The sequence below is a fragment of the Saimiri boliviensis genome, chromosome 1 (genome assembly GCF_048565385.1).
Source record: "Saimiri boliviensis isolate mSaiBol1 chromosome 1, mSaiBol1.pri, whole genome shotgun sequence".
Lineage (NCBI taxonomy): Eukaryota > Metazoa > Chordata > Mammalia > Primates > Cebidae > Saimiri > Saimiri boliviensis.
Window position 1 is genome coordinate 232264823 of NC_133449.1, and position 23467 is coordinate 232288289.

General features: G+C 42.3%; 1 protein-coding gene and 1 long non-coding RNA gene across 5 annotated transcripts in view; one reads left to right on the forward strand and one right to left on the reverse strand.

The window, feature by feature from the left end:
* Positions 1-23467, reverse strand: part of CRHBP (corticotropin releasing hormone binding protein) — a 26083-nt gene continuing 2616 nt past the window's right edge. Inside the window, exons 2-9 of one of the 4 annotated variants that reach the window (XR_005579924.2) lie at positions 23244-23337; positions 22768-22925; positions 20747-20957; positions 17934-18082; positions 13062-13179; positions 2808-2942; positions 1050-1127; positions 1-143 (exon numbers count right to left, since the gene is read on the reverse strand). Coding sequence is in view for 2 of the 4 variants with exons in the window: in XM_003920828.4 (XP_003920877.1) it covers positions 7520-7677; positions 13062-13179; positions 17934-18082; positions 20747-20957; positions 22768-22925; positions 23244-23337 (888 nt within the window). In the remaining 2 variants the exon portion in view is untranslated. The other 3 variants (XR_012513443.1, XM_074384597.1, XM_003920828.4) reach the window with 3 other exon arrangements.
* The window catches only part of LOC141581031 (uncharacterized), an 11898-nt gene continuing 11663 nt past the window's right edge, over positions 23233-23467 (forward strand). Inside the window, exon 1 of the long non-coding RNA XR_012513445.1 lies at positions 23233-23312. This is a non-coding gene — a long non-coding RNA (uncharacterized LOC141581031). The remainder of the gene's footprint in view (positions 23313-23467) is intronic.

Consider the following 23467-nt stretch of genomic DNA (forward strand, 5'->3'; position numbering starts at 1 on the left):
CCTGAAGTCTGGATTCTTCCCTCTCCATTGTGATGATCTATACTTATAGGTCTAGATCTTGCTTCTAAGGCTGGGCCCATCCGTCTCTCATCCCATCCATTCCACACTGGCAAGACTGCATTCTAGGCTGGTGCTAAACAAAACTAAGGAAATACACAGTTTGTCTTTGACAACATTCCCAACTCTATAGCAAACTTTGGTCACCTCTACAAAGTTTCAGCTACCTAGTCGTTTCATCGATGCCTTGTTCGTTATCCAGTTAGCTTTAATGGCGCATTCACCTGAGTCTGTTTGCTTTTCAGGATCTCATACTCTTTTTTTTTTTTTTTCTGTTTACTACCTGATTTATTAGAGAGATCTCTTTGATGTAAAAAGAGGGGGTATGGTGGGGATGGGTACATAGGGGCCAGCATCTCACTATATATATATATATATTTTTTTTTTTTTTCCAGGCAGAGTTTTGCTCTGTTGCCCAGGCCAGATTGTAGTGGTGTTATCTTGACTCGCTGCAACCTCTGCTGCCCAGGTTCAATAGATTCTCCTGCCTCAGCCTCCTGAGCAGCTGGGATTACAGGCATGCACCACCACACCCAGCCAACTTTTTTTTAATTTTTAGTAGAGATGGTGTTACGCCATGTTGGCCAGGCTCGTCTTGAACTGCTGGCCTTAAATGATCTGCCCATTTCAGCCTCCCATAGTGTTGGGATTACAAGTGTGAGCCACTGTGCCCGGCCAGCATCTAATGCTCTTAATTGTTCTCACTACACTCCATGTATACCAGACTTTCCTGCCAATTCTTGTCAGGTCAAAATGATCAGCAATAATATATGACCAAATTAATGATGGATTTATGTTAGTTCATTAACTAGTTACCACTCTATGGTTTGAATCTTTAATAAGCTACTAATGAATTACTTGCTTAATTAAATATACATTTTGAGAACAACAACAACAAAGAAAAATGGTTGTAAGGCTGTACATTTCAGTAAAAAGCAATATTTTCAGTTAAGTGCTGTCCCTGAAATCACACCGCACAGGTAACTACCTACCATACTGGTGCCTTTGGCTGGCTTCATTACATCTGAACCATTAATAACACAGGACATGTTTTCTTATACGTTAGAAACCTGGAAAAGAGAGTCAACAGGGGGATTTCATTTTCACACTAGGAACCCCCAATATCTGATAATTCTAGTTACAAAAATCTTGGTTATTTCTAGCTCATCCAACTTTATGTCTTAGCGTTGCCATGAAATCTTTCCCCTAAAGCAAAAACACTTCCTGTTTTCAATTTTTCAGCTGCAGAGGGATTGAGTACACAGTTGTTTTCAAGAGCAAAGCCCAGAGTCCAATTTAGAGACCGCTATTTCATTATGTTTTCAAATCCTCTAATCAAGCCTTCTTTCTGTCACCCATATTTCCTCTCTAATATCTCTTGTTTCTTTTCTCTTTGTATAGTTTAAGACATGAAGAAAAAACTTTTAAATGCAAAGAGAAAAATGGATGATAATCATTACAAATGACCCATTAGAAATGAAGCCATTCAACCTACTTATTTGAATACAAAGGTGTTCCTCTTTTCTGAAATACTCCACTGCACAGATAAGAGTGTATTCGGATATAATTTCATACAATTACCCTACAACAGGTGTTTCTTTCCACAACTGTCTTTTGGGTGCTTTTGAGCACATAAACAAACTGCCTACAAGTAAATCCTGTCCATCAAACCTTTGTTTTTCTTTCACGAAGACTCTACTTTGCAGACAAACTCTGGCAATGTTGCCTCCCTATTAAAATAGCAAGTAGCCGGGTGCGGTGGCCCACGCCTGTAATCCCAGCACTTTGGGAGGCTGAGGTGGACAGATCACCTGAGGTCAGGAGTTTGAGGCCAGCCTGGCCAAGAGGGTAAATCCCCCTCTGTCTACTAAAAATATAAAAATTATCCAGGTGTGGTGGCACGTGCCTCTAATCCCAGCTACTTGGGAGGCTGAGGTGGGATAATCACTTGAACCTGGGAGGCAGAGGTTGCAGTGAGCTAAGATTGCGCCACTGCACTCCAGGCTGAGAGACAAAGCAAAACTCCATCTCAAAAAAAAAAAAAAAATAGCAAGCAAGAAAAGTTTGAAATTGGGAGAAATCTGGAAAAATCTTTATCACAAAAATTTGTCCTGAGTCAAACACGTTTTCTCCCTAAAGAAAAACTACGTAGCAGATGAAGAAAAAGTCATCCAGTAAAAGGCAAAATTAAATAAAGATAGAAGCAGAAAGACTAAGTCATTATTATGGACTAATTTTGTAACCAAATTCACTAATCAATGTTTTTAACTCACATTGAAGAGAGGGCAATTCACTGTGAGAAGACTGGTATAAGACTGACTTTTATCTATCACTGAATTCAATAGCAGGAGTTATCCTGAAATCCTGAGATGCCCTTCAGGGGTTTGTAAACTCTCAGGTATTTACGTGGTATTTTTGTATTTATGGGGATTTTTTACTGGAAAACAATTTGTAGTTTCTGTCAGATTTTCAAAGAGGTCTAAGGATCACTGTTGCAAGATTATTTAAAGAATGTGGCAGGGTTGCCTATAGTCGTATCAGTTAAAGCTTAGTGTTCATAAGATCAAAGATCACATTTGAGGTATTTTTCTTTGGAAGAGTCAAGTCAGGCCTGTCTGGATAGTTGTAACAAAAACAGACAAAATAGCTAAGAATTGGATTTAGAAAGGCCCACTATATGAAGTGTGATAACACTCAGTGCTATATATATTTATCTCAGTGGCTTAATAAAATAAAAATTTATTTCTTACTTGCACAAAGTCCAGTGTGGCTATGCATAGTCAATAGGCGGCCTTCCATGTGGTCATTCAGGGATCCAGGCTTCTTGCATCCTTTAGCTCTGTTTTCCTGTATGGCTTTGGAGTCCTCTGTTAGAGCCTCTGCGTCTAACAGACAGTAGATATGGGAAAAGAGAGAAGGTGTGGAGGATCACATGAAGGGGTGGACATCACTTCTACCTACATTCTTTCAGTGATAATTCAGTCACATGATCAAACCTAACTGTAAGAGTGGTTGTAAAGTGAGTTCTGATGAACACAGCATTTCTGCCCTACCCACTTAAATTAAGCAACAGTACCAGCCGGGCGCGGTGGCTCAAGCCTGTAATCCCAGCACTTTGGGAGGCCGAGGCAGGTGGATCACGAGGTCAAGAGATTGAGACCATCCTGATCAACATGGTGAAACCCCGTCTCTACTAAAATACAAAAAATTAGCCGGGCATGGTGGCACGTGCATGTAATCCCAGCTACTCAGGAGGCTGAGGCAGGAGAATTGCCTGAACCCAGGAGGCGGAGGTTGCGGTGAGCCGAGATCGCGCCATTGCACTCCAGCCTGGGTAAGAAGAGCGAAACTTCATCTCAAAAAAAAAAAAAGCAACAGTACCAGGGAGCAGTTGGAGGTACAGAAGACATGCTGCTTTAGATACTAGGAGAAATTCCAGTATCATAGGCTGATCAAGATATTCCGTAGATGACAGGCTGGAAGACAGTGACAGAAGATGCAGGATTAGAGGAGGTAGAAAAGGATCCAGAAGGCTGGGCACAGTGGCTCATGCCTATAATCCCAACACTTTGGGAAGCCGAGGTGGATGAATCACTCGAGCCCAGAAGTTTGACACCAACTTGAGCAACGCAGTGAGACCCTGTCTGTATAAAAAAACATTTCTTTTTCCTTTGAAACGAAGTCTCACTCTGTTGCTCAGGCTGGAGTACGATGGCGCAATCTTGGCTCACTGAAACCTCCACCTCCTGGGTTCAAGTGATTCTCCTGCCTCAGCCTCCCAAGTCGTTGGGATTACAGGGGCCTGCCACCATGCCCGGTTAATGTTTGTATTTTTAGTCGAGACAGGGTTTCAGTATGCTGGCCAGGTTGGTCTCAAACTTCTGACCTTAGGCAATCTGCCCGCCTGGGCCTCCCAAAGTGCTAGATGACAGGTGTGTGTCACTGCGCCAGGCCTATAAAGTTTGTTTTTTTTTAATTAGCCACAGGAAGCATGCACCCGTGGCGAGGCTGAGGTGGGAAGTCACTTAACCCCAGGAAGTTGAGGCGGCAGTTAGCTGTGATCACACCACTGCACTCCAGCCTGCGCAACAGAGCAAGACCCTGTCTCAAAAGAAGAAAAAGAGAAGCATCTAGAAAATGAGGTGGTGACAGTGACATAAAACCTATGAGCAAAAACGCTCAGAATTTTACACACGGAGATAGGAGGAATTTGGAAGATCCTCCAGTTATTGGTTGCAGAAGGCAGAGCCCTAGTCACCTAACTGGCATTTAGAAAGACCTATAGGTAGGAGTGAGAGATAAAAATAGCATCAGACAGGAGCTAACTACAATGAAATAACCAAGATCTGGAAGATTACAGAGATGGAGAATGGGGCAGAAGGGCAGATAGTCCAGACAACTTTTGAGATTATTTGTTCATGAACAGAACATCAGACAAGAGCTATTCAAATTCCTCTTGCCCAAGGTCAGGATTGGTCCTGGAGCAGTACAGAGCCTACTGACAGAAATGGACTGTGAGAAGAGATATGTGTGAATTAGACAAATCCTGATATGATCTACCCTCAAATGTTAGGATTAGGGTGAGGATTAGGGCTGGGGCTACTATGCTTCTCAGTCACAGACAACAACCCTAACTAACCCTAGCTTCCTCACAAATGTTCTAGGATAAAACAGTATAATTGAATTACTCCAATTCCTTCAGTGTACAAAGCAAATGTCCCACTAGGAGTACAGAATACCTGGAATGGTTTATTTGCTTAGAAGTAAGAGACAAAAATAAAAGTAACAGTCAATGTGAGATACAGGTCTTGGGCTTTAAATAAATCCGAGCATTTAATGTGGACAAGAACCTTTTGAAGAAAGCACTTTTATCCTTCTGTAAAGGTACTGTAAATTACCCAAATTTTACAGATTAAAAACTAAGGAATGGAGACTTATAAGTGACTTGCTCAAGTAAGTGGGAGAGCTGGGATTCCAAGAAGTTTGGCTACAGAGTCAATGACTTTAACCACTACCCTATACTTCCTTTCTTAGGAAATCAAATTGTTTCATATTAACTTTTACTCACCTTATGGATGTGCCAGTGAAGACACACTCTATAAATCTCCCCCAGAGATTTCATTTACCATTTTGTTTCCAGAAAGCTGCCCATCCTTTTGGAACGTAGGCTAAGTAGTGGACAGTCCAAGAATAAGACATGGACAGTTCACTGGAGTGGCCATATTGAAAACAAAAATTAACTCAAGATGGATTAAAGATTTAAACATAAGACCTAAACCCATAAAAACTCTAGAATAAAACCTAGGCAATATCATTGAGGACATAGGCATGGGCAAAGACTTCATGGCTGAAACACCAAAAAGCAATGGCAACAAAAGCCAAAATAGGCAAATGGGATCTAATTAAACTAAAGAGCTTCTGCCCAGCAAAAGAAACAATCATTAGAGTGAACGGGCAACTTACAGAATGGGGGAAAATTTTTGCAGTCTACTTACCTGACAAAGAGCTAATATCCAGAATCTACAAAGAACTTAAACAAATTTACAGAAAAAAACAACCCCATCAAAAAGTGGGCAAAGGCTCTGAACAGACACTTTTCAAAAAGAGACATGTATGCAGCCAACAAACATGCAAAAAATGCTCATCATCACTGGTCCTTAGAGAAATGCAAATTAAAACCACATTGAGATACCATCTCATGCCGGTTAGAATGGTGATCATTAAAAAAATCAGGAGACACAGATGCTGGAGAGGCTGTGGAGAAATTGGAACACTTTTATACTGTTGGTGGGAGTATAAATTAGTTCAACCATTGTGGAAGACAGTGTGGTGATTCCTCAAGCATCTGGAACTAGAAATAGCTTTTGACCCAGCAATCCCATTATTGTGTATATACCCAAAGAATTATAGATTGTTCTATTATAACGACATGTGCACATGTATGTTTACTGCAGCACTATTCACAATAGCAAAGACTTAGAACCAACCCAAATGCCCATCAATGATAGACTGGACAAAGAAAATATGCACATATACACCATAGACTATTATGCAGCCATAAAAAAGGATGAGTTCATGTCCTTTGCAGGGACATAGACGAAGCTAGAAACCGGCATTCTCAGCAAACCAACACAATAACAGAAAACCAAACACCACATGTTCTCAATCGTAAGTGGGAGTTGAACAATGAGAACACATGGACACAGGGAGGGGAACATCACACACTGGGAACTGTCAGGCGGTGGGAGGCTAAGGAAAGAATAGCATTAGGGGAATTACCTAACGTAGATGACAGGGTGATAGATGCAATCAACCACCATGCCACATGTATTCCTGTGTAACAAACCTGTATGTTTCGTACAAGTACCCCAGAACTTAAAGTACAATAATAAAATAAAATGAAAAGAAAAAAAAAAGAATTTTCTTTGTAGCTTAGAACCTTACTTTTTGCTCCAAGATGTCTTTTATATACTACATGCTCAGTTTTAAGCCAAACATGGACAAGTCTCAGTCAACAGTAAACTGCCTCCAGTATCAAAGAAGTACTCAGATTTCTGCAAATTGTGTCTAGGAGAGTTGTAAGGTCCTTACTGTCCTTGTAGAAATGTATATCCATTGTGATGAAAACATGTAATCTTGTGCAGTGTTGCTTGTGCAAACACTACAATTCTATCTCTAAATAATTCTACTTCAGTGGCCCAGAGTTCTTCTAGCTCTAAGCAGTCTAAAATGATTTAGTTCAGCATTTGGCCCTGCACCACATGACAACATTATGTTTTGATGGTAGCAAGAAAGAAGACTACTCAGGAAAGCAAATAAAGCCAACATCAAGGTGCCAACATTCTGAATACATTTATTCATGTTTGTATTTGTGGATGAAAAATTTTTTCCATGCTACAAAGTTTTGTTAAAAACAAGTTGTTACAAATCAATAAATAATTGCTATAACTATTATCTATTGTAACAGAATAAAAAATAGAAAATAAATAGTACAACTACTTTGAAAATAAACAGATACAACTACTTTGCTAAGCACAAGACTTTTTTCTATTATTAAGCTAATACAAGTGCCACCGCTTTTCTTTCTTTGAGTATTTTCCCTTGAGATGCATTGTTTCTTAATTGCATGTTGCTTTGTGCTTGTCTTACCAGTCCCAGGTTTGCAGCACGTCAAAGAATTACAACCATTTCCATTCAGAACTATGATCCTACCAATCAGGGGCTGATTTTCTGCCATGTGTTCATTTACAGATTGCAAGCATTAAAGAAGCAAAGTACAAAAACTAATTGTGTGTGTGTGTGCGTGTGTGTGTGTGTGCACGCGCACACACATGTGCCTGTGCTCTAGGCTGGGAATACTGACTGGTATGAAAGACTTTTAACTAGTTGTGCATCAAAATCATACACAATGGCCATTAAAAACTCACTTAGCTATCGGCATGTAAATCGTTAGGTTGGTTATTCAAAGACCAGACAAACAGAATTCCCCAATACTGTTTCCATTTGGGTTTTCCAGCTCGTACGGTTCCAGCTGACGATACTCAAAAGTCACACGATTTATGTGTTTTCCACTGGAGACCATGCGCACCACAGTGTTGTCACAGCCAACTTTCATTTGGGCTATAATTGACGGAAAAGATAAAAGTTTCCCAGCAGGTTAGAAACCACACAGTCATCATTTAAATGACGGGATCATTTAAACATAATGAACGCAAGGAAACCTAGCTTCCTCTCCTGTACTCATGTCATGCATCTACCATCAACTGAAATGTTTTTGTTTCATTCTCATTACACATTAGTTATGGAATAGCGTAATTGAATTCAGTCTTTCTCCTCATGTGCAAGAACACTATTAGAAAAATAAAACTAGCTGGGAAGAGGCAAGAAGATGTCTCCTCGGCCTTTTTCACCAGCAAAGCCTGAGTGGTAAAGGCAGGTGAAGGCAATCAGTCTGGAGTCTGAAACGGTTGCTCTGGTTCAGGGTTTGCGGTGGAAACAGTACTGCCCTCTAAGGACAGGTTGGAAATTTGCAGGGGCAATTTTTGGTTGTCACCAGATTGAGGGTTGCAAGGGGTATTTAGTGGGGGCTAGAGGATGGAATGTACTATGGGACATCTATGCAGGCCAAAAAGACACCTTTTGTTTTTAATTTAAACACAACTCTGTTTTATACATAAACAAAAAGATCATTTGCATGGTATAGACATACACTGAACATACTAGTTTTTGTTTTATTATCCACTTGCAACTTTTTTCTGATTTTTTCTGTACTACTTCTATGAAATGACTTCTGATATCCTTGCTTCTCTTAAATCCAATCTTATTCATTATCTATATAAGATCTGACAACTTTTATATCTCCTCTAGTATGGGTTATATTTTGAAACTCATATTCGTTTTATTAAGAATTAGTTCCCTCTTATTTATCCAGCCTCTAGCTAGTTCCTGAGGCAAGATTTACTGCCCTACAATAATCATCTCTGCTGTTATAGTTTTCTCGATCTTTCTTTTCCTCACTTTGTCTCTATAAGGTATTTTTAAATTCTGAGACATGCTATCATTGTCCTTGTGCAATGGGTACCACTCAAGCATGTACCTGGGTTAAATGAAGTAAACTGTTCAATAGGGTTATTGAGATAAAAGTCAATTTGATGATATAATAGATATAAGCCCTATAATTATTTTAAAAATTAAAATATTATTTAGTTGGATTATTTTAAATGTTAATAATATTAAAATATTATTTAATATAGAGAGTCTAAGCTTCTACCAGGAGATCCAAATTTATTTTTCTTTTCCTTTCTTTTTTTTTTTTTTGTGGCAGGGTCTTGTCACCCAGGCTGGAGCAGTGGTACCATCTCAGCTGACTGCAACCTCTGCCTCCCAGGTTCAAGCGATCCTCCTGCCTCAGCTTTCCCAGTAGCTGAGATTACGGGTGTGTGTCATCTCATCTGGCTAATGTTTGAATTTGGGTAGAGATGGGGTTTCACCATGTAAGCCAGGCTGGTCTTGAACTCCTGGCCTCATGTGATCTGCCCACCTCAGCCTCCCAAAATGTTGGGATTACAGGTGTGAGCCACCATGCCTAGCCAAATTTATTTTCCATTAAACAATTTGGACATCATTCTTTTTCTGATCTTATTCTGGACTTTAATCTTTATAACATGTCCTATTGTCTTTACTTGAGTATTACTTATTATTTTGACCTAATTCCCAACAAGATCCAATGTAAAGGGCAGGGTCCCTAATAGTTCAACACCGAACAGCCAGGGAGGGGCTCATGGAAACATAAAGAAAGAAAAGAATTAAAGCAGGAGAATAGGATCTGGAGGCAGGGAACTTAAAGCCAATTTGTGCTCAATCAAGGAAAAGCACTAAGATCTGGGGGCAGGGAAACTGAGGCCAATTCTCGCTGACTTCCCAAAGCTGCGTCAAAAGGAAAACACCTGAGTCTGGGGGCAGGAAACCTAAAGCCAATTAACGCAAACTTCCTAAAGCTGAGCCAAAAGGAAAAACCCCATTCCCCAAGCCCGAGTAGCAAAGGATCAAAAGCTAGTCTCCCTACATGCAACCTTCCCCCTTCCACCACGTCCACCACATCTCACACGGAAAGAGAGACTGCCTTGGACCGGCCACAGGCCAAGCATGAGCTATCTCTTCATCTTCATAGGGTGCCAATTCACCTCAGCCTTTAGCCACTAACCAAATCCTTCATCCAGAGAAGCCATAATTGATAGAAACCTCAAAAGGAGAACTCGAGGCCGGGCGCAGTGGCTCACACCTGTAATCTCAGCACTTTGGGAGGCTGAGGCAGGCGAATCACCTGAGGTCAGGAGTTTGAGACCAGCCTGACCAACATGGAAAAACCCTGTCTCTATTAAAACTACAAAATGAGCTGGGTGTAGTGGTGCATGCCTGTAATCCCAGCTACTCAGGAGGCTGAGGCAGAAGAATCTCTTGAACCCTGGAGGTGGAGGCTGTAGTAAGCCAAGATCGCACCATTGTACTTACTCCATCCAGCCTGGGCAACAAGAGTGAAACTCTGTCTCAAAAAAAAAAAAAAAAAAAAAAAAAAAATGTAGTATGTGAAACCCAGAAAACTTTTGTAACCAGGCCCTTGGGCCACTTACTTGGGTCCACTCCCACCCTGTGGAGTGCTTTCTCCCTTTAATAAATCCCTGCTTTCACTACTTAGTCCTGTGTTTCATTGCTTTGTTGCTTTGTGCGTTTTGTCCAATGCCTTGTTCAAAACGCCAAGAACCTGGACTACTTACACTCAAGGTTCCTCCTTCCAGTAACGGAATGAAGTCTAAAGTGAACCGAAGAGTGATATAATTCCAGCTTTAAAATTGTCTTAAAACTGGTTTCAGTTACTTAGGTAATCTAGGCAAAAGTGGTTTTCTGGCCTTAGAATCACCTTTTTTGCCTAATTCAAGTTATATCACTTGAGCAGAAAAATGACTTTGGCTTCAATTATCTACGTTTTTAGGTCTGATTGTTCTTTAATCTTTGTCTTACCTTTTAACCCAGCCGAAGCACAACTCCTCAAAGGTGCTCTCCAATCATGAGCATGGAAGTAATGCAGTGCCTCAGATTGTGCTTGCAAAAAGCCAGAGAAGCTGCACGCACTGCCAGTTTAAACCAGGGCTCGAGTGTCAGTTCGCATTAGAGAATACTCTAGTTTTCAGCAAAGTGTGTTTTTAGAAATCTTTTGTTTTTACCTTTTACCTTTCCATCTTCTTGGGGGTCCCTGTTTTCATTTAGAAAGCTTGCTTTGAGCCCATTCCTGCCTTAAAACCTCATCTGAAACTTTTAGAATACAGGTGGGGAGGGTGGAGTGCATATCAGGCTTTAGTGCTGACTTGTGTATGATTCATCCTTTGGTATCCTCAGGAGACTGGTTCCAAGAAGCTCCCCATCCCACAGATACCAAAGTCCACAGATGTTCAAATCCCTTATATAAATGGCTACCTTTTACTTTTACCTATTTTCATGTAAACTACACACATCCTCCCATATACTTTAAATCATCTGCAGATTACCTATAATACCTAATACAATGTAAAAGCTATGTAAATAATTGTTATATACTGTATTGTTTTTTATTTGTGTTTTTATTGCTTTTTCCCTGATTATTTTCTGATTTTTAAATTTCATGGAGGTGTGGTCCTGCCACGTTGCCCAGGCTGGTCTCAAACTGCTGAGCTCAAACAATCCTCCAGCCTCAGCCTCCCAAAGTGCTGGGATTACATTGAATATTTTATTTTTTGAGGTAGAATCTTGCTCTGTTGCCCAGGCTGGAGTGCAGTGGCACGATCTCGGCTCACTGCAAACCACCATCTGTGTTCAAGTGATTCTCCTGCTTTAGCCTCTTGAGTAGCTAGGACTACAGGTGCGTGCCACCACACCTGGCTAATTTTTAAAATATTTTTGGTAGAGACAGGGTTTCACCATATTGGCCACGCTGGTCTTGAACTCCTGACCTCAGCCTCTGAAAGTGCTGGGATTACAGGTGTGAGACACCCGCCTGGCCTACACTGAATATTTTCTATCTGCAGTTGGTTGCATCCAGGTATGGGGAACCCACAGTTAAGGAGGGCTGACTATATATTAATTCTATTTTAGAGATGTTTTTTTTTTTTTTTTTTTTTTTGTTTGTTTTTTTTTTTGAGACGGAGTTTCGCTCTTGTTACCCAGGCTGGAGTGCAATGGCACGATCTCGGCTCACCGCAACCTCCGCCTCCTGGGTTCAGGCAATTCTCCTGCCTCAGCCTCCTGAGTAGCTGGGATTACAGGCACGCACCACCATGTCCAGCTAATTTTTTGTATTTTTAGTAGAGACGGGGTTTCACCATGTTGACCAGGATGGTCTCGATCTCTTGACCTTGTGATCCACCCGCCTCAGCCTCCCAAAGTGCTGGGATTACAGGCTTGAGCCACCGCGCCCGGCGAGATGTTTTATTTACTAAGGACCAACATCAACTCCGAGAGAAAATACTGGTGGTCTGGCCTGGTTTTAATCATAACAGGTAACAGCTGATCAAGAGGACTGTCAGCTCTGTAGCTTCATTGTCTAGCTGGTTAACAATCAGCAGTGACAGGAGAGGAAGGAGACTACCATAACAATTAACTGATATTAGAGACTGCTGTTCTTCTTCTGTTTTACTTTGGTCTCTCTGAAGATAATCCAGGACTACCATGTCTGAAGTAAAGATATGGGAGTGACCTTTATAGGAATGTCTTATGACAACTCTCTCCCCACCCACCAGACTTCACTGAGTTGTTTGGTCAGGAAGTCCCATCCATTCTCACCTGACACGAGCATCATCAAGTGAAAATCCTCACTTGCCTCTGACATAGATCTGCATTCTATTTGGCATGCTGTGCTAAATAAACCAGTCTTTTATTACTGCTGACTGCTTTTAGATTTCAGAATTTACCTCTGTATTACAGTGGCCTTTAAGAGGCTAGCTTAGCTGTTAAAAAGTTATAGACTTTTAGCAGTTCTAAGAATTTCTAATAAAACTTATCACTTTGTTGTTTATTTACTATGAGTAACACACACATATATACACATACATGAAAAACAGCTATTTTAATATTATCGTATTACTAATTGATGATACACCTACAATTTGAACCATAAGTTTTTCTGTTAGTAGATAAACTCTTTAGTGTCTAGAAAATGAAAGCAGGGACCCCCAAGAAAATGGAAAGAATGCAGAGTTTAAAGCCTGGTCTTTTTCGCAGTTTTATTTGAGGCCAAACTTAAACACACATCCTTATTGCTTCATAGGTTTCTCTCCCAATGTTGGATATTTTGGTAAAGATATTCATGTTATATGTAGGCTCAAATGTAAAATCCTCATACTGGCTCAGTGTGAAAAATTGAATTTTTTTTTTTTTTTGGTGAAACTCGCCTTCCAATGTATAAAGTATTGAAGAATTGCTTATTTTTTAAAAAAATCTTGATAGGCACATACATCATCAAAGAAATACCTCACCTGGGCCATGAAAGGGGTAGCAGAGATCAGCTAAAGGCATCATCTTGGAAGGGTCCAATCCAGTTCCTCCCAGCAGCTCCACGAAGTCTCCTATTCCCTCACACCCTGCTGAGGATTTCTAAGGGTATAAAGCAGCAGAGAAAGACACATTTAAACCAATTACAGAAGTCAAACCATTTGACCAGCAGCGGGTCCATGAATTCAACTCAAATCGGCCCTCATCATCCTGGCAATACCATTTAATTTAACATCTGGGACTCCGGAAATTAAAAGATATTTACAAGAGAAAAAAAAAATCATAAAAATTGCTTTTCTAAATCAGTTGAGTAATCATTTTTTTAAATAAATGTGTGTACTTTTTTTTTTTTCATTTTTTGTTAAGCTCAAGGACTGGAATGATAAAATGGAAATCTGTAAACTCCATATAAGATGTGTGGAAATTGGACCTAAAAATGCTTTACTTTTCAAATCATTTGGACGTACATACTGAATCACTAGAATTTCCTAATGCATGCAGTCAGGCTTAAACGAAGTCAAATATCTACATTTTATAAATAGGGCTTTCACATCTGTTTTTCCTTCACCTAATCTCTTTTCCTCTTCTTTTTAAAGGAACTTTGGGTGCTATTGGAATACATCATTTCTACCAATAAGAATTTACATTAATTATGAATATATTAAAGAAATAATAAAATCCTGATTTGGGGCCCAAGTTTGCTACTGTTAGCATTATCTTTCTCCTTCCAACTAAAACAAATTTATTTTAAGCTACTCAAGAGAATTCATCCTAAAGCTTTGTGTGATTCACGATAAGCACCTTTTCCTGCTGCTGCTTTTTTTTTTTTTTTTTTTTTTAATTTTCGTAGAGATGGGTCCTTGCTATGTTGCCCAGGCCAGTCTTGAACTCCTACCCTCAAGGGATCCTCCTGCCTCAGACTCCCACAGCCCTGGGATTACAGGCACGAGCCACCTCACCCAGCCTTTTCACCTTTTCCATACTGTCTTGTCCACAGCAAGCCCTGTACCTCACTTTCCCACACAAACAAAGCAGCCACTCTCAGTCCCAAAAGTACTTTGAGCCCCCATCTCCCATGATCAGGGCAGGCCTCACGAGTATCCCACCTGTGCAGCCACATAAGGCCAGTGCCTAAAAGGGCTCTTGCTCGGTTTAATACTCTTGCATTTTAATAAATTTGTAATAAGGGCTCCCACATTTTCATTTGCACTCGCCCCCACAATTTGTGTAGCCAGTTTTGCCTGTGTCCCTCTTCTTCATTGAAGTGTGCTCATTAAGAGATCTAGTGGAATGTGACAAGGTGCTCAGTAGTTAACCAGACAGACCTTAACACATAGGAACCAAAGTCTAAAACAGAAAACTTAAAACACACACACACACACATAAGCACACACCTTCGGACATTTAGAAGGGCATTGGCATACGGTATGGTGGCTCATGCCTGTTAATTCCAGCACTTTGGGAGGCCGAGGCAGGTGGATCACTTGAGGTCAGGAGTTTGAGACCAGCCTGGCCAACGTGGTGAAACCCTGTCTCCACTAAAAATACAAAAATTAGCCAGGTGTGATGGCACACACCTGTAGTCCCAGCTACTCGGGAGGCTGAGGCGGGAGGATCACTTGAACCTGGGAGGCAGAAGTTGCTCTGAACCAAGATCACACCATTGCATTCCAGCCTGGCTGAGTGAGACTGTCTCAGAAGAAAAAAAGGGGGGGGCATTGAAATACAACTGGAACTAGACAGCAAATTGGAAAATAACATAATGGCAACTGTTTCACTAATAAGCAGGGGCAGCAGGTGGAGATACACATTTTTAAAGGGCCTACCTACTGTGTGCTGGGTTCAATGCTTAGAGGCTTTTTTTTTTTTTTTTTGAGACGGAGTTTCACTCTTGTTACCCAGGCTGGAGTGCAATGGCGCAATCTCGGCTCACCGCAACCTCCGCCTCCCGGGTTCAGGCAATTCTCCTGCCTCAGCCTCCCGAGTAGCTGGGATTACAGGCACGTGCCACCATGCCCAGCTAATGTTTTGTATTTTTAGTAGAGATGGAGTTTCACCATGTTGACCAGGATGGTCTCGATTTCTTGACCTCGTGATCCACCCGCCTCGGCCTCCCAAAGTGCTGGGATTACAGGCGTGAGCCACCGTGCCCGGCTCTCAATGCTTAGAGGCTTTATACATAATTGTATCAAATGATGAAATAGAGGTTTAATTAGCCCCACTGTAGACAGGCCTTCATGTTTTTGTATTGAGAGTGGAATAAGCAATTTAGCAGTAAAGGAAAAAACCTTAATTGCCTTTCCCTTGAGTAGAGGACATCCAGGAGGAACATCTCTTAAGACTAAATTTTCCACTTAGTTTATAGGTTCCAAATTTCAGCAGGTGCTGTTGCAGAAAAAAAGGCAGACTCAGGAGAGGGATGTGGGAAATTAAGAAGTTAGGAAGAAATGGAAACTAAAACGAGGGGAACAAAACAAATAAGAAAGGTAGGTGCACTTATTCCTTGCTGTTCAATGACTTTTCTTCCCTCTTTGCAAGACTCTCAGCTTTTCTTATAAACAATGGCAGACACTGAGTCACGTAGGGACCTCTCAAGTTCAGTTTCTCAACAGTGATTCCCTAAATTTTCTTTGTTGAGGTTCTAAGCCACTACTATCTTTAGCCTACCCCACAACAATGTACCAAAAAGTACTTGGCCAGGCACGGTGGCTCACGCCTGTAATCCCAACACTTTGGGAGGCTGAGGTGGGCAGATCACAAAGTCAGGAGTGGGAGACCAGCCTGGCCAATATGGTGAAACCCTGTCTCTACTAAAAATAGAAAAAAATCAGCCAGGTGTGGTGGCGCATGCCTATAATCCCAACTACTCAGGAGGCTGAGGCAGGAGAATTGCTTGAACCCAGCAGGTGGAGGTTGTAGCGAGTGAGCCGAGATTGCACCACCGCACTCCAGCCGGGGTGACAGAGATTCCATCTCAAAAAAAAATACTTCTATTCCTTGTACCAAATGTAAGATCCTCACACCGACTCAATGTGCAAAATTGAAGGTTTTTTGTTTTGTTATTATATTGGTGGAACTCATCTTCCAATACATAGAAACCTGGGAAGTTTTATTTAAGAAAATCATCTCGATAGATACATTAATAATAACTAAAGAAAGATCTCACCAGGACCATGAAAAGGGTGGCATGGCCCTACAGCCCATTCATTGCATGGACGCCACAGTGACGTTTTAGACAGTGTACATCGGATCATGTCGCTTTCCTCCCTGAACCCCTTCAGTGGTTTACCACTGCACTTAGAATAAACTTAAACTCCCCAATGTGGCCCACGGTGCTCACCGCACATTGGCCCTGCCCCTCTCCCTGAAGCTGTTTTTTTGCAAATCCTCTTCCTCCCATTTCTGAATTCCAGCAAGCCCATTCCTGCCTCTGAGCCTCTCCACTGTGCCCACTGCTTCATGATCTCATGGCTGCTGGCTCCTTCTGATCTATCACCCAGGTCTCACTTATCAAAGGGTTTCTTTCCTGACCACTTTATCTCAAGTTGCCCCCTGCCTCTCCACCCACCCCATGCTCCCAGTCACTGTCTACCACACTACTCTGCTGCATTTTCTGTGCAGCACTTCTCACCATTTGAAATACATGGCAATTATGTTTTTCTCATCCCACTTGAATGTGGGATCCCTGTGAGCAGGACTTATCTTGTTTATTGCTAATTTCCAGCATCTACAATAGTGCCCTGCACATGGCAAGCACTTAAAAAATATTTTGTGAAGGAACAGATGTCTAGAACACTGTAAGCTCTAAATTGTTCAGCAGGAAACACCAAGATTAGCGCCATAGCCCCAGTAACTAAAGTGCAGATCTCCCAGTCTGTGCTCACACCTTTAATCTTCTGTTTTATATCAAGAATGACGTGCAAATAACATCAAGCCAGTAAGACTGTACCAAAGATGCCCAAAAATGTCCTTATCAAAGGACTATTCTTCCACTAAGTTCCAACTTAAAAAAAAACAGGCGCTAGTTCATGCATTTAGGGCTAAAAGGAAATTGGATATACTCCTTTTCTCGGTCCTAGTTCTATTTATTTGGTCTTCACTAAAATCTGTCTGATTAGGAATTATGACTGCCTTTGATAGCAGCAAGTACATGAATTATCTTAACCTAGTCATGTGAGAAAGTAAAAGGAAATGAGGGTGACTCAGAGAAAAAAATGCTGCCAGTGCAAGAAAACACGGTCCAACTCGGCATGAATTTTCAGGTCCATACAGAAGTTTATTCGAAAACAAGTTGATAGGGATTCTCAGCTAATATTTTTTAGGCAAAATGTATTAAGTTAAATGTAATGCCAAATACTTTCTAAAACGTTACTATATTTTGCGATCTAAAAATCCCGTTTTGTATTTTATGCTACAGTTAGCACTCCTTCGTTAACAGTTCTGTCAATGAGATACTTCCTTCATGTCAAAAGAAAATTCCAATAATCAGAAAAACAGCTGTGTAGATGACTCACACTACGTTCTGCTAGGAGAGAATTTTTGTAAAAGAGGCAAGTACAAGAGCGTTCAATTGTAATTATATACCACAACTTTACCAACCGAAAACATTTCTTACATCACAAGAAAAGTATTCAAGTAGTCAGAGGGGGCACCTGAGTATGCAACTTGCCACATAACTGAAATAGAAGAGGGGGTTAGTTAAAGCGGCTATGGCAAACACGTGTGAGATTTAAGAGCTAATCAGAGCCACGTACTATGCCAATTTGCTAGTGGTCCAGGTTTGCCCTGTATGATTGCTTCTGCTCTGATAAAGCTGTGGCCTTATCAAATGGTTAGAAAACAAGTAAGCAACTCACCTTTAACTGAAGACCATTTAAGTGTCCCAGGGTGAGATCAGATATTTTGATCACCACAGGATAAATTATGGAGAAGCTGCAGTTTCGATGCTGGTGTGGAACTACCAGAGTAAACTTTCCATTTGGAGTCTGAGAAATGACATTGCAGGCTTTGCAGAAAAGGAAGAAAAAAAAAAAAAAAATTCACATTTGCCTTACTTGGTTTGCTGGGTGTTTTTTTTTGTTTGTTTGTTTGTTTGTTTGAGATGGAGTCTTGCTCTGTGGTCCAGACTGGAGTGCAGTGGCACAATCTTGGTTCACTGCAACCTCTACCTCCCAGGTTCAAGCATTTCTCCTGCCTCAGCCTCCCAAGCAGCTGGGACTACAGGCACACGCCACCACACCTAACTTAAGTTTTTGTATTTTTAGTAGATATGGGATTTCACCATATTGGCCAGGCTGGTCTCAAACTCCTAACCTCGTCGTGAACCACCCACCTCAGCCACGCAAAGTGCTGGGATTACAGGTGTGAGCTACCGCTCCCAACCAGTTTGCTCGGTTTTTATGGAAATTTATTGTATCCTTATTCTAGGGCTCCTGTTCATGCTCTAGGGCCTTCTTGCCCAGGAAGAGAACATATATACCACAAAAGCAATTTGGAGACAGGAAGGATTTGGGGAACAACAACCATCAGTGACACATAGATATTGTCAGGAGGCCCTGGGCTGTGATGCAGCTTCTAATCTTAGTCTTAGGGAGTTATACCTTATTTATAACAATCACAAGACATAACTCAGCACCCAAACAAATACTAGCTGGTAGTAGTTTTAATAACACTTCAGTTAACTAGAGTCCAGCTTAAAGCTAGGTATCTGGAAAATTGAGGCTTTATGGTAAGTCTAAAACAAACTCTGTCTATCCGAAGGCTTCATTCATAGCATTTGGAGTCATAATGTTATTTTTTAAATAATAAAGTAAATAATTTCAAGTATTTTCTTTCTCATTTTTATTTCCTTTTTTAAAAAAATTTTAAATTTTTATTTTAAAGCCAGGGGCCTAGGATGCAGCTCAGCAGCTTCACCATGGCCCCAGGCTTATTTTCAGTATTTTTCTTTTTCTTTTTGAGATGGAGTCTTGCTCTGTCACCCAGGCTAGAGTGCAATGGCACAATCTCAGCTCCCTGAAACCTCCCCTTCCTGGGTTCAAGTGATTCTCCTGCCTCAGCCTCCTGAGTAGCTGGGACTACAGGCATGTGCCACAATGCCCAGCTAATTTTTGTATTTTTAGTAGAGACAGAGTTTTACCACATTGCCCGGGCTGGTCTCGAACTCCTGACCTCAAGTGATCTGCCCGCCTTCCCAAAGTGCTGGGATTACAGGCATGAGTCCCCATGCCAGGCCTATGTTAAATATTTTCTAATAGTGAGAAAATAGGCTGAGAAAAAAATGAAAAACAGCCTTAAGACTGATCAGTCTTAAGTCTGATAAATATTTGCTGCATGTTAAGTGATAAGTTAACTAAAAGGTGCATTTTTAATGTTTAATTTACTCCCAAGAACTTCTAAACATTTTTTGTTTTATATCTCAAATCTAAATTTACAATACGTTAACTAGTCTAGAGATGAAAGTGGAAGCATCAGAATCTGTACTTTTTTTGCTGATTTCAGGATGAATCAACACTGATCAGAACAGGTCAGAACCACCTCTTGCCTCTTCTCATATTTCTAATTATACTTTCTTTCAAAAAGAACTGAAATTCCTTGATGTTTCTAGGAGGTTTCTTAATACGCTTTTTAAAAAGTTTTAATACAGACAGGGTCTCACTTTGTGGGCCAGCCTGATCTTTAACTCCTGGGCTCAAGCAATCCTCCTGCATCGGCCTCCCAAAGTGCTAGGATTACAGGCATGAGCCACCACACCTGGCCCAGGAGGTTTCTGATTTCTAACCAAACAAAATATAGGGAAAACTCTTTTTCTTTTAGAGTTATTCTGCTGCAGTCCTCAAGAACAGCTTTTTTGGGGGGGTGGGGGCGGGAGGGCTTTTTCCAAAAATTCTTTTGTTTTTTCAGAACTAGAAATCAGAAGATCAGTAGTACATTATTCTTTGGCAGATTAGGCCCCATCTTTCAGCCACATGAAGTGTTAATACTATTGCATGCAAAAATGAGTAGTATGTGTTCCTTTCCTAATTTTTTAAACAGATTTTTCTCTTAATGGAGAAAAAAACAATTAGCAGATGAATAATCTCATTGTGATTAAGATAATATGCTTTAGGCCTGGGCTGTTCAGTTGTGTAGCATAAGCTATATGTGTGTTCATCAGAAATGAACTAAATTAGAGTGGTGGGCTCAGAATCTGAAGGCAACATTGAAATGCTATAACCCAACCCTCTACTCAGGGCATGATACCTGTCTACCACATTCAGGCACAGGCTGAAAGATATGGACATTTTCAAGCCTGTGCCTGAATATCTATCTCTAAGACTGCAACTTTATATCCCATCTCTCAAGCTTATCCTGGATTAGTGAAATGACTTGGAAGATTAAAGCTTATCACTAAATGCATTGTAGAACCTGAGGCGATTAGAGCAAGGCTTCGGAGAAAAGATAGAATTGTACTTGCCATAAATTAGTATACTACCTAACCTGGGAAATAAATTTAAAACTGTGATTTGATTTTTATAATCATTAATAGAAAATATCCTTTAGGTCATTTCTAATTACAAAAAAATTTCCATTCAAGTCATTCTTCAGTTCAAATTTCTTTAAGTCTTTCAACTACCTTCGAAAAGCAAGTCTGATTCCCAAGTTCTGCCTTTTGACTGAGAACACTTACGAAAGAGGTTGGGGTCTGTCTTTATGGTTAATGTGAATCCATTTCCTGGTTCATGGACTCGGAAGAAGATCATGGCCACATTCTGGGAAGATCTGATGCTCCTCCTGCTAAGACCACTCTCACAGAGATCTATGTACCGCTCAGCTGTGGGGAGAGGATGATCCTGGGAACTGGGGAACTTCTCCCCCTTGAGAATCCAACCATCAAATACCTTTGGGAAAAAAAAATACAGACATAGATGCTATCATTTCCATCAACTCCTGAAGTCAGGGGTGAGTTGAAAAGGGGGGAAAAGTTATCCAGCAATGGGCCTTCGGTCATAAGTGAGAATTGACAGTCCACGCTCTCTGCCTGCTTGCTTTTCTTTTCTTTTCTTTTCTTTTTTTTTTCTTTTTTTTTTTTTTTTGAGGTGGAGGTTCGCTCTTGTTACCCAGGCTGGAGTGCAATGGCGCGATCTCGGCTCACCGCTACCTCCGCCTCCTGGGCTCAGGCAATTCTCCTGCCTCAGCCTCCTGAGTAGCTGGGATTACAGGCACGCGCCACCATGCCCAGCTAATTTTTTGTATTTTTAGTAGAGACGGGGTTTCACTATGTTGACCAGGATGGTCTCGATCTGTTGACCTCGTGATCCACCCGCCTCGGCCTCCCCAAGTGCTGGGATTACAGGCTTGAGCCACCGCGCCTGGCGCTTTTCATTTTTATATATTGGACAGTAAGGGTTGTTTGCAAGTAAAAGTATTAATTGATTATTTTTCTTTATAAGCCTTAAAGCTTCCAAAGTAAGTAAACTTCCTTATATTTTATCATTTCAATCACTTTGGTAAATGAAACCACATAGTACATTTTTACCTTGGTCGTATTTTCTACCTCCCACCTTCAGAAGAATTCCTTAGAAGCATAATTTGGGTTTCATTCAGCTCCTCTCTTTCACTAGTCATTGAAAGGTGAATAAAACATCTCAGAAATAGATAAAAAAAAGAAATAACTGGAGCAGCAACTTTATCTGCTAACGGCTATATACATCTATTTTTTTTCCCCTTTCTCTTTTTTAAATATATCATCACATACTACTTTAAAATATCAAGAACTGCTTCAACAGCTAGGCAATGATGGCTGGTATGCTACCTGGGACATTTTTCCTTCACTTGTTGAAGTTTGCAGTTGAACAAAGGGTCAGTGTCTATTGACTTGACTCTCAAAATCACCACAGGTCTCCAGTTTAATGAGTCCAATCTAGTCCACATTAGCAACATTACCAGCAACCCAGCTACAAATTACTTCTAATGCATGTGACAGGTTCCAAAATAATTCTACTTTGGAGATGTTAATCACGATTATTTTAATTGGACAGTCGAGCTCCACCAGCCACCCCACGCTGCCCTGTTACACTTATGGAGTCTGACGACTGGAAGAAGGGAGGCAGTCAGCTTAGGGGTCTTGTCCTCCCCTCCCACCTGTCTCAGTCTAGATGTTCCCTCGGCAGCCAGTCCCCTACTGCTCCAAAATCGGGTCACCCGAGCCCTGAAGGCAGCCTCTGTGCGCTCAGAATGGCTCTGCTGAGCGCGGACCAGCAGGAGCGAGGCGGGCTCAGATGTGAGACACGTGGGGCGGGCCTTCTAACCAAGGCTGCCCGCGTGGTGGACCCCAGGTCGGTTTTTAGTATTTCCTCGGCCCCGGAATGCGTCACAGCGTTCCGCGCTGCGAGTTCAAGTCTTTAGAAGTTCCCAGGGCCTCGAAAACACCTAGAAGGGAATTTAGACCACGCAGCGTCCAGAGCCACCGGTCCCAGCCCTACCGGATGGGTGTGGGTCGAGGTCTTTGGGTAACGGCGAGCTTCTTGCCGTGCGGAGGGTCCTCGAGTGCGTCTCTCCGACTCGGGCACCAGCGAAGAGTCTCAGAATTGCCACCGGCTACCCACGCTCGGCAGCCCCACGCTGGGCGCAGCGCCCAGCCCTTTCCAACGCTCCCATGCCCCCACCCACCACCCTCCCGGCTGGGCTGGCGCGCCGCAGGCGCCTCACCTTCAGGAAGTCGCCGCCCTGACAGTCGATGGAGACCAGGTCGTAGTGGATGGTGATGAACTCCTCCGGCTCGCTGATGAAGAAGGCGGCGCAGTGCAGCTGCGGCCTGTCGGCGGTGAAGGTGAACTGGCCCTGGAGGCTCAGCATGTCCAGGCACCCTGGGGGAGGAGGGCACGGGGTAAAGAGTCCCGGGCTGCAGCCGCCGCGGCGACAGCCTCAGGCGGCCCCTCTCCGCGCGCCCCATACCCAGTCTCCGCGGCGCCCAGCGCTCGGAAGCCCAGCCTCGGCTGCGCTGGGTTCCCGCGCCCCAGGCGCACCACCCCCTTCCGCTCCCAGCTCGCCTCCGCGGACCCATCCCTAGCGAAGCGGACGGCGCCCCTGGCGGTCCTGACCAGCCTCCTCCCCGAGATGCCCGCGAGCCCTCGGCCCTCCGCACAGAGTCCCAGGCTCCCGCTAGCCGGGCAACCCCGACTCACGCAGAGCGCGGCGGTACGGCTGCTCTCCAGCCAGCTCCCGCTTCAGGTTGGCGCTGAACAGCAGGAAAGGTTCGTAGTCCGCCGCTTCCCGCAGCTGGCAGGGAACATGGGTCAATCCGGAAAAGTTCAAGGACTAGGAATAAAAAAGGGGACCAGGAGCGGGGCACCCTCCCTGCCACTCAGCATAGCGAATAAAGAGAGAGGGGCAACGTTTCTCCGGGTCC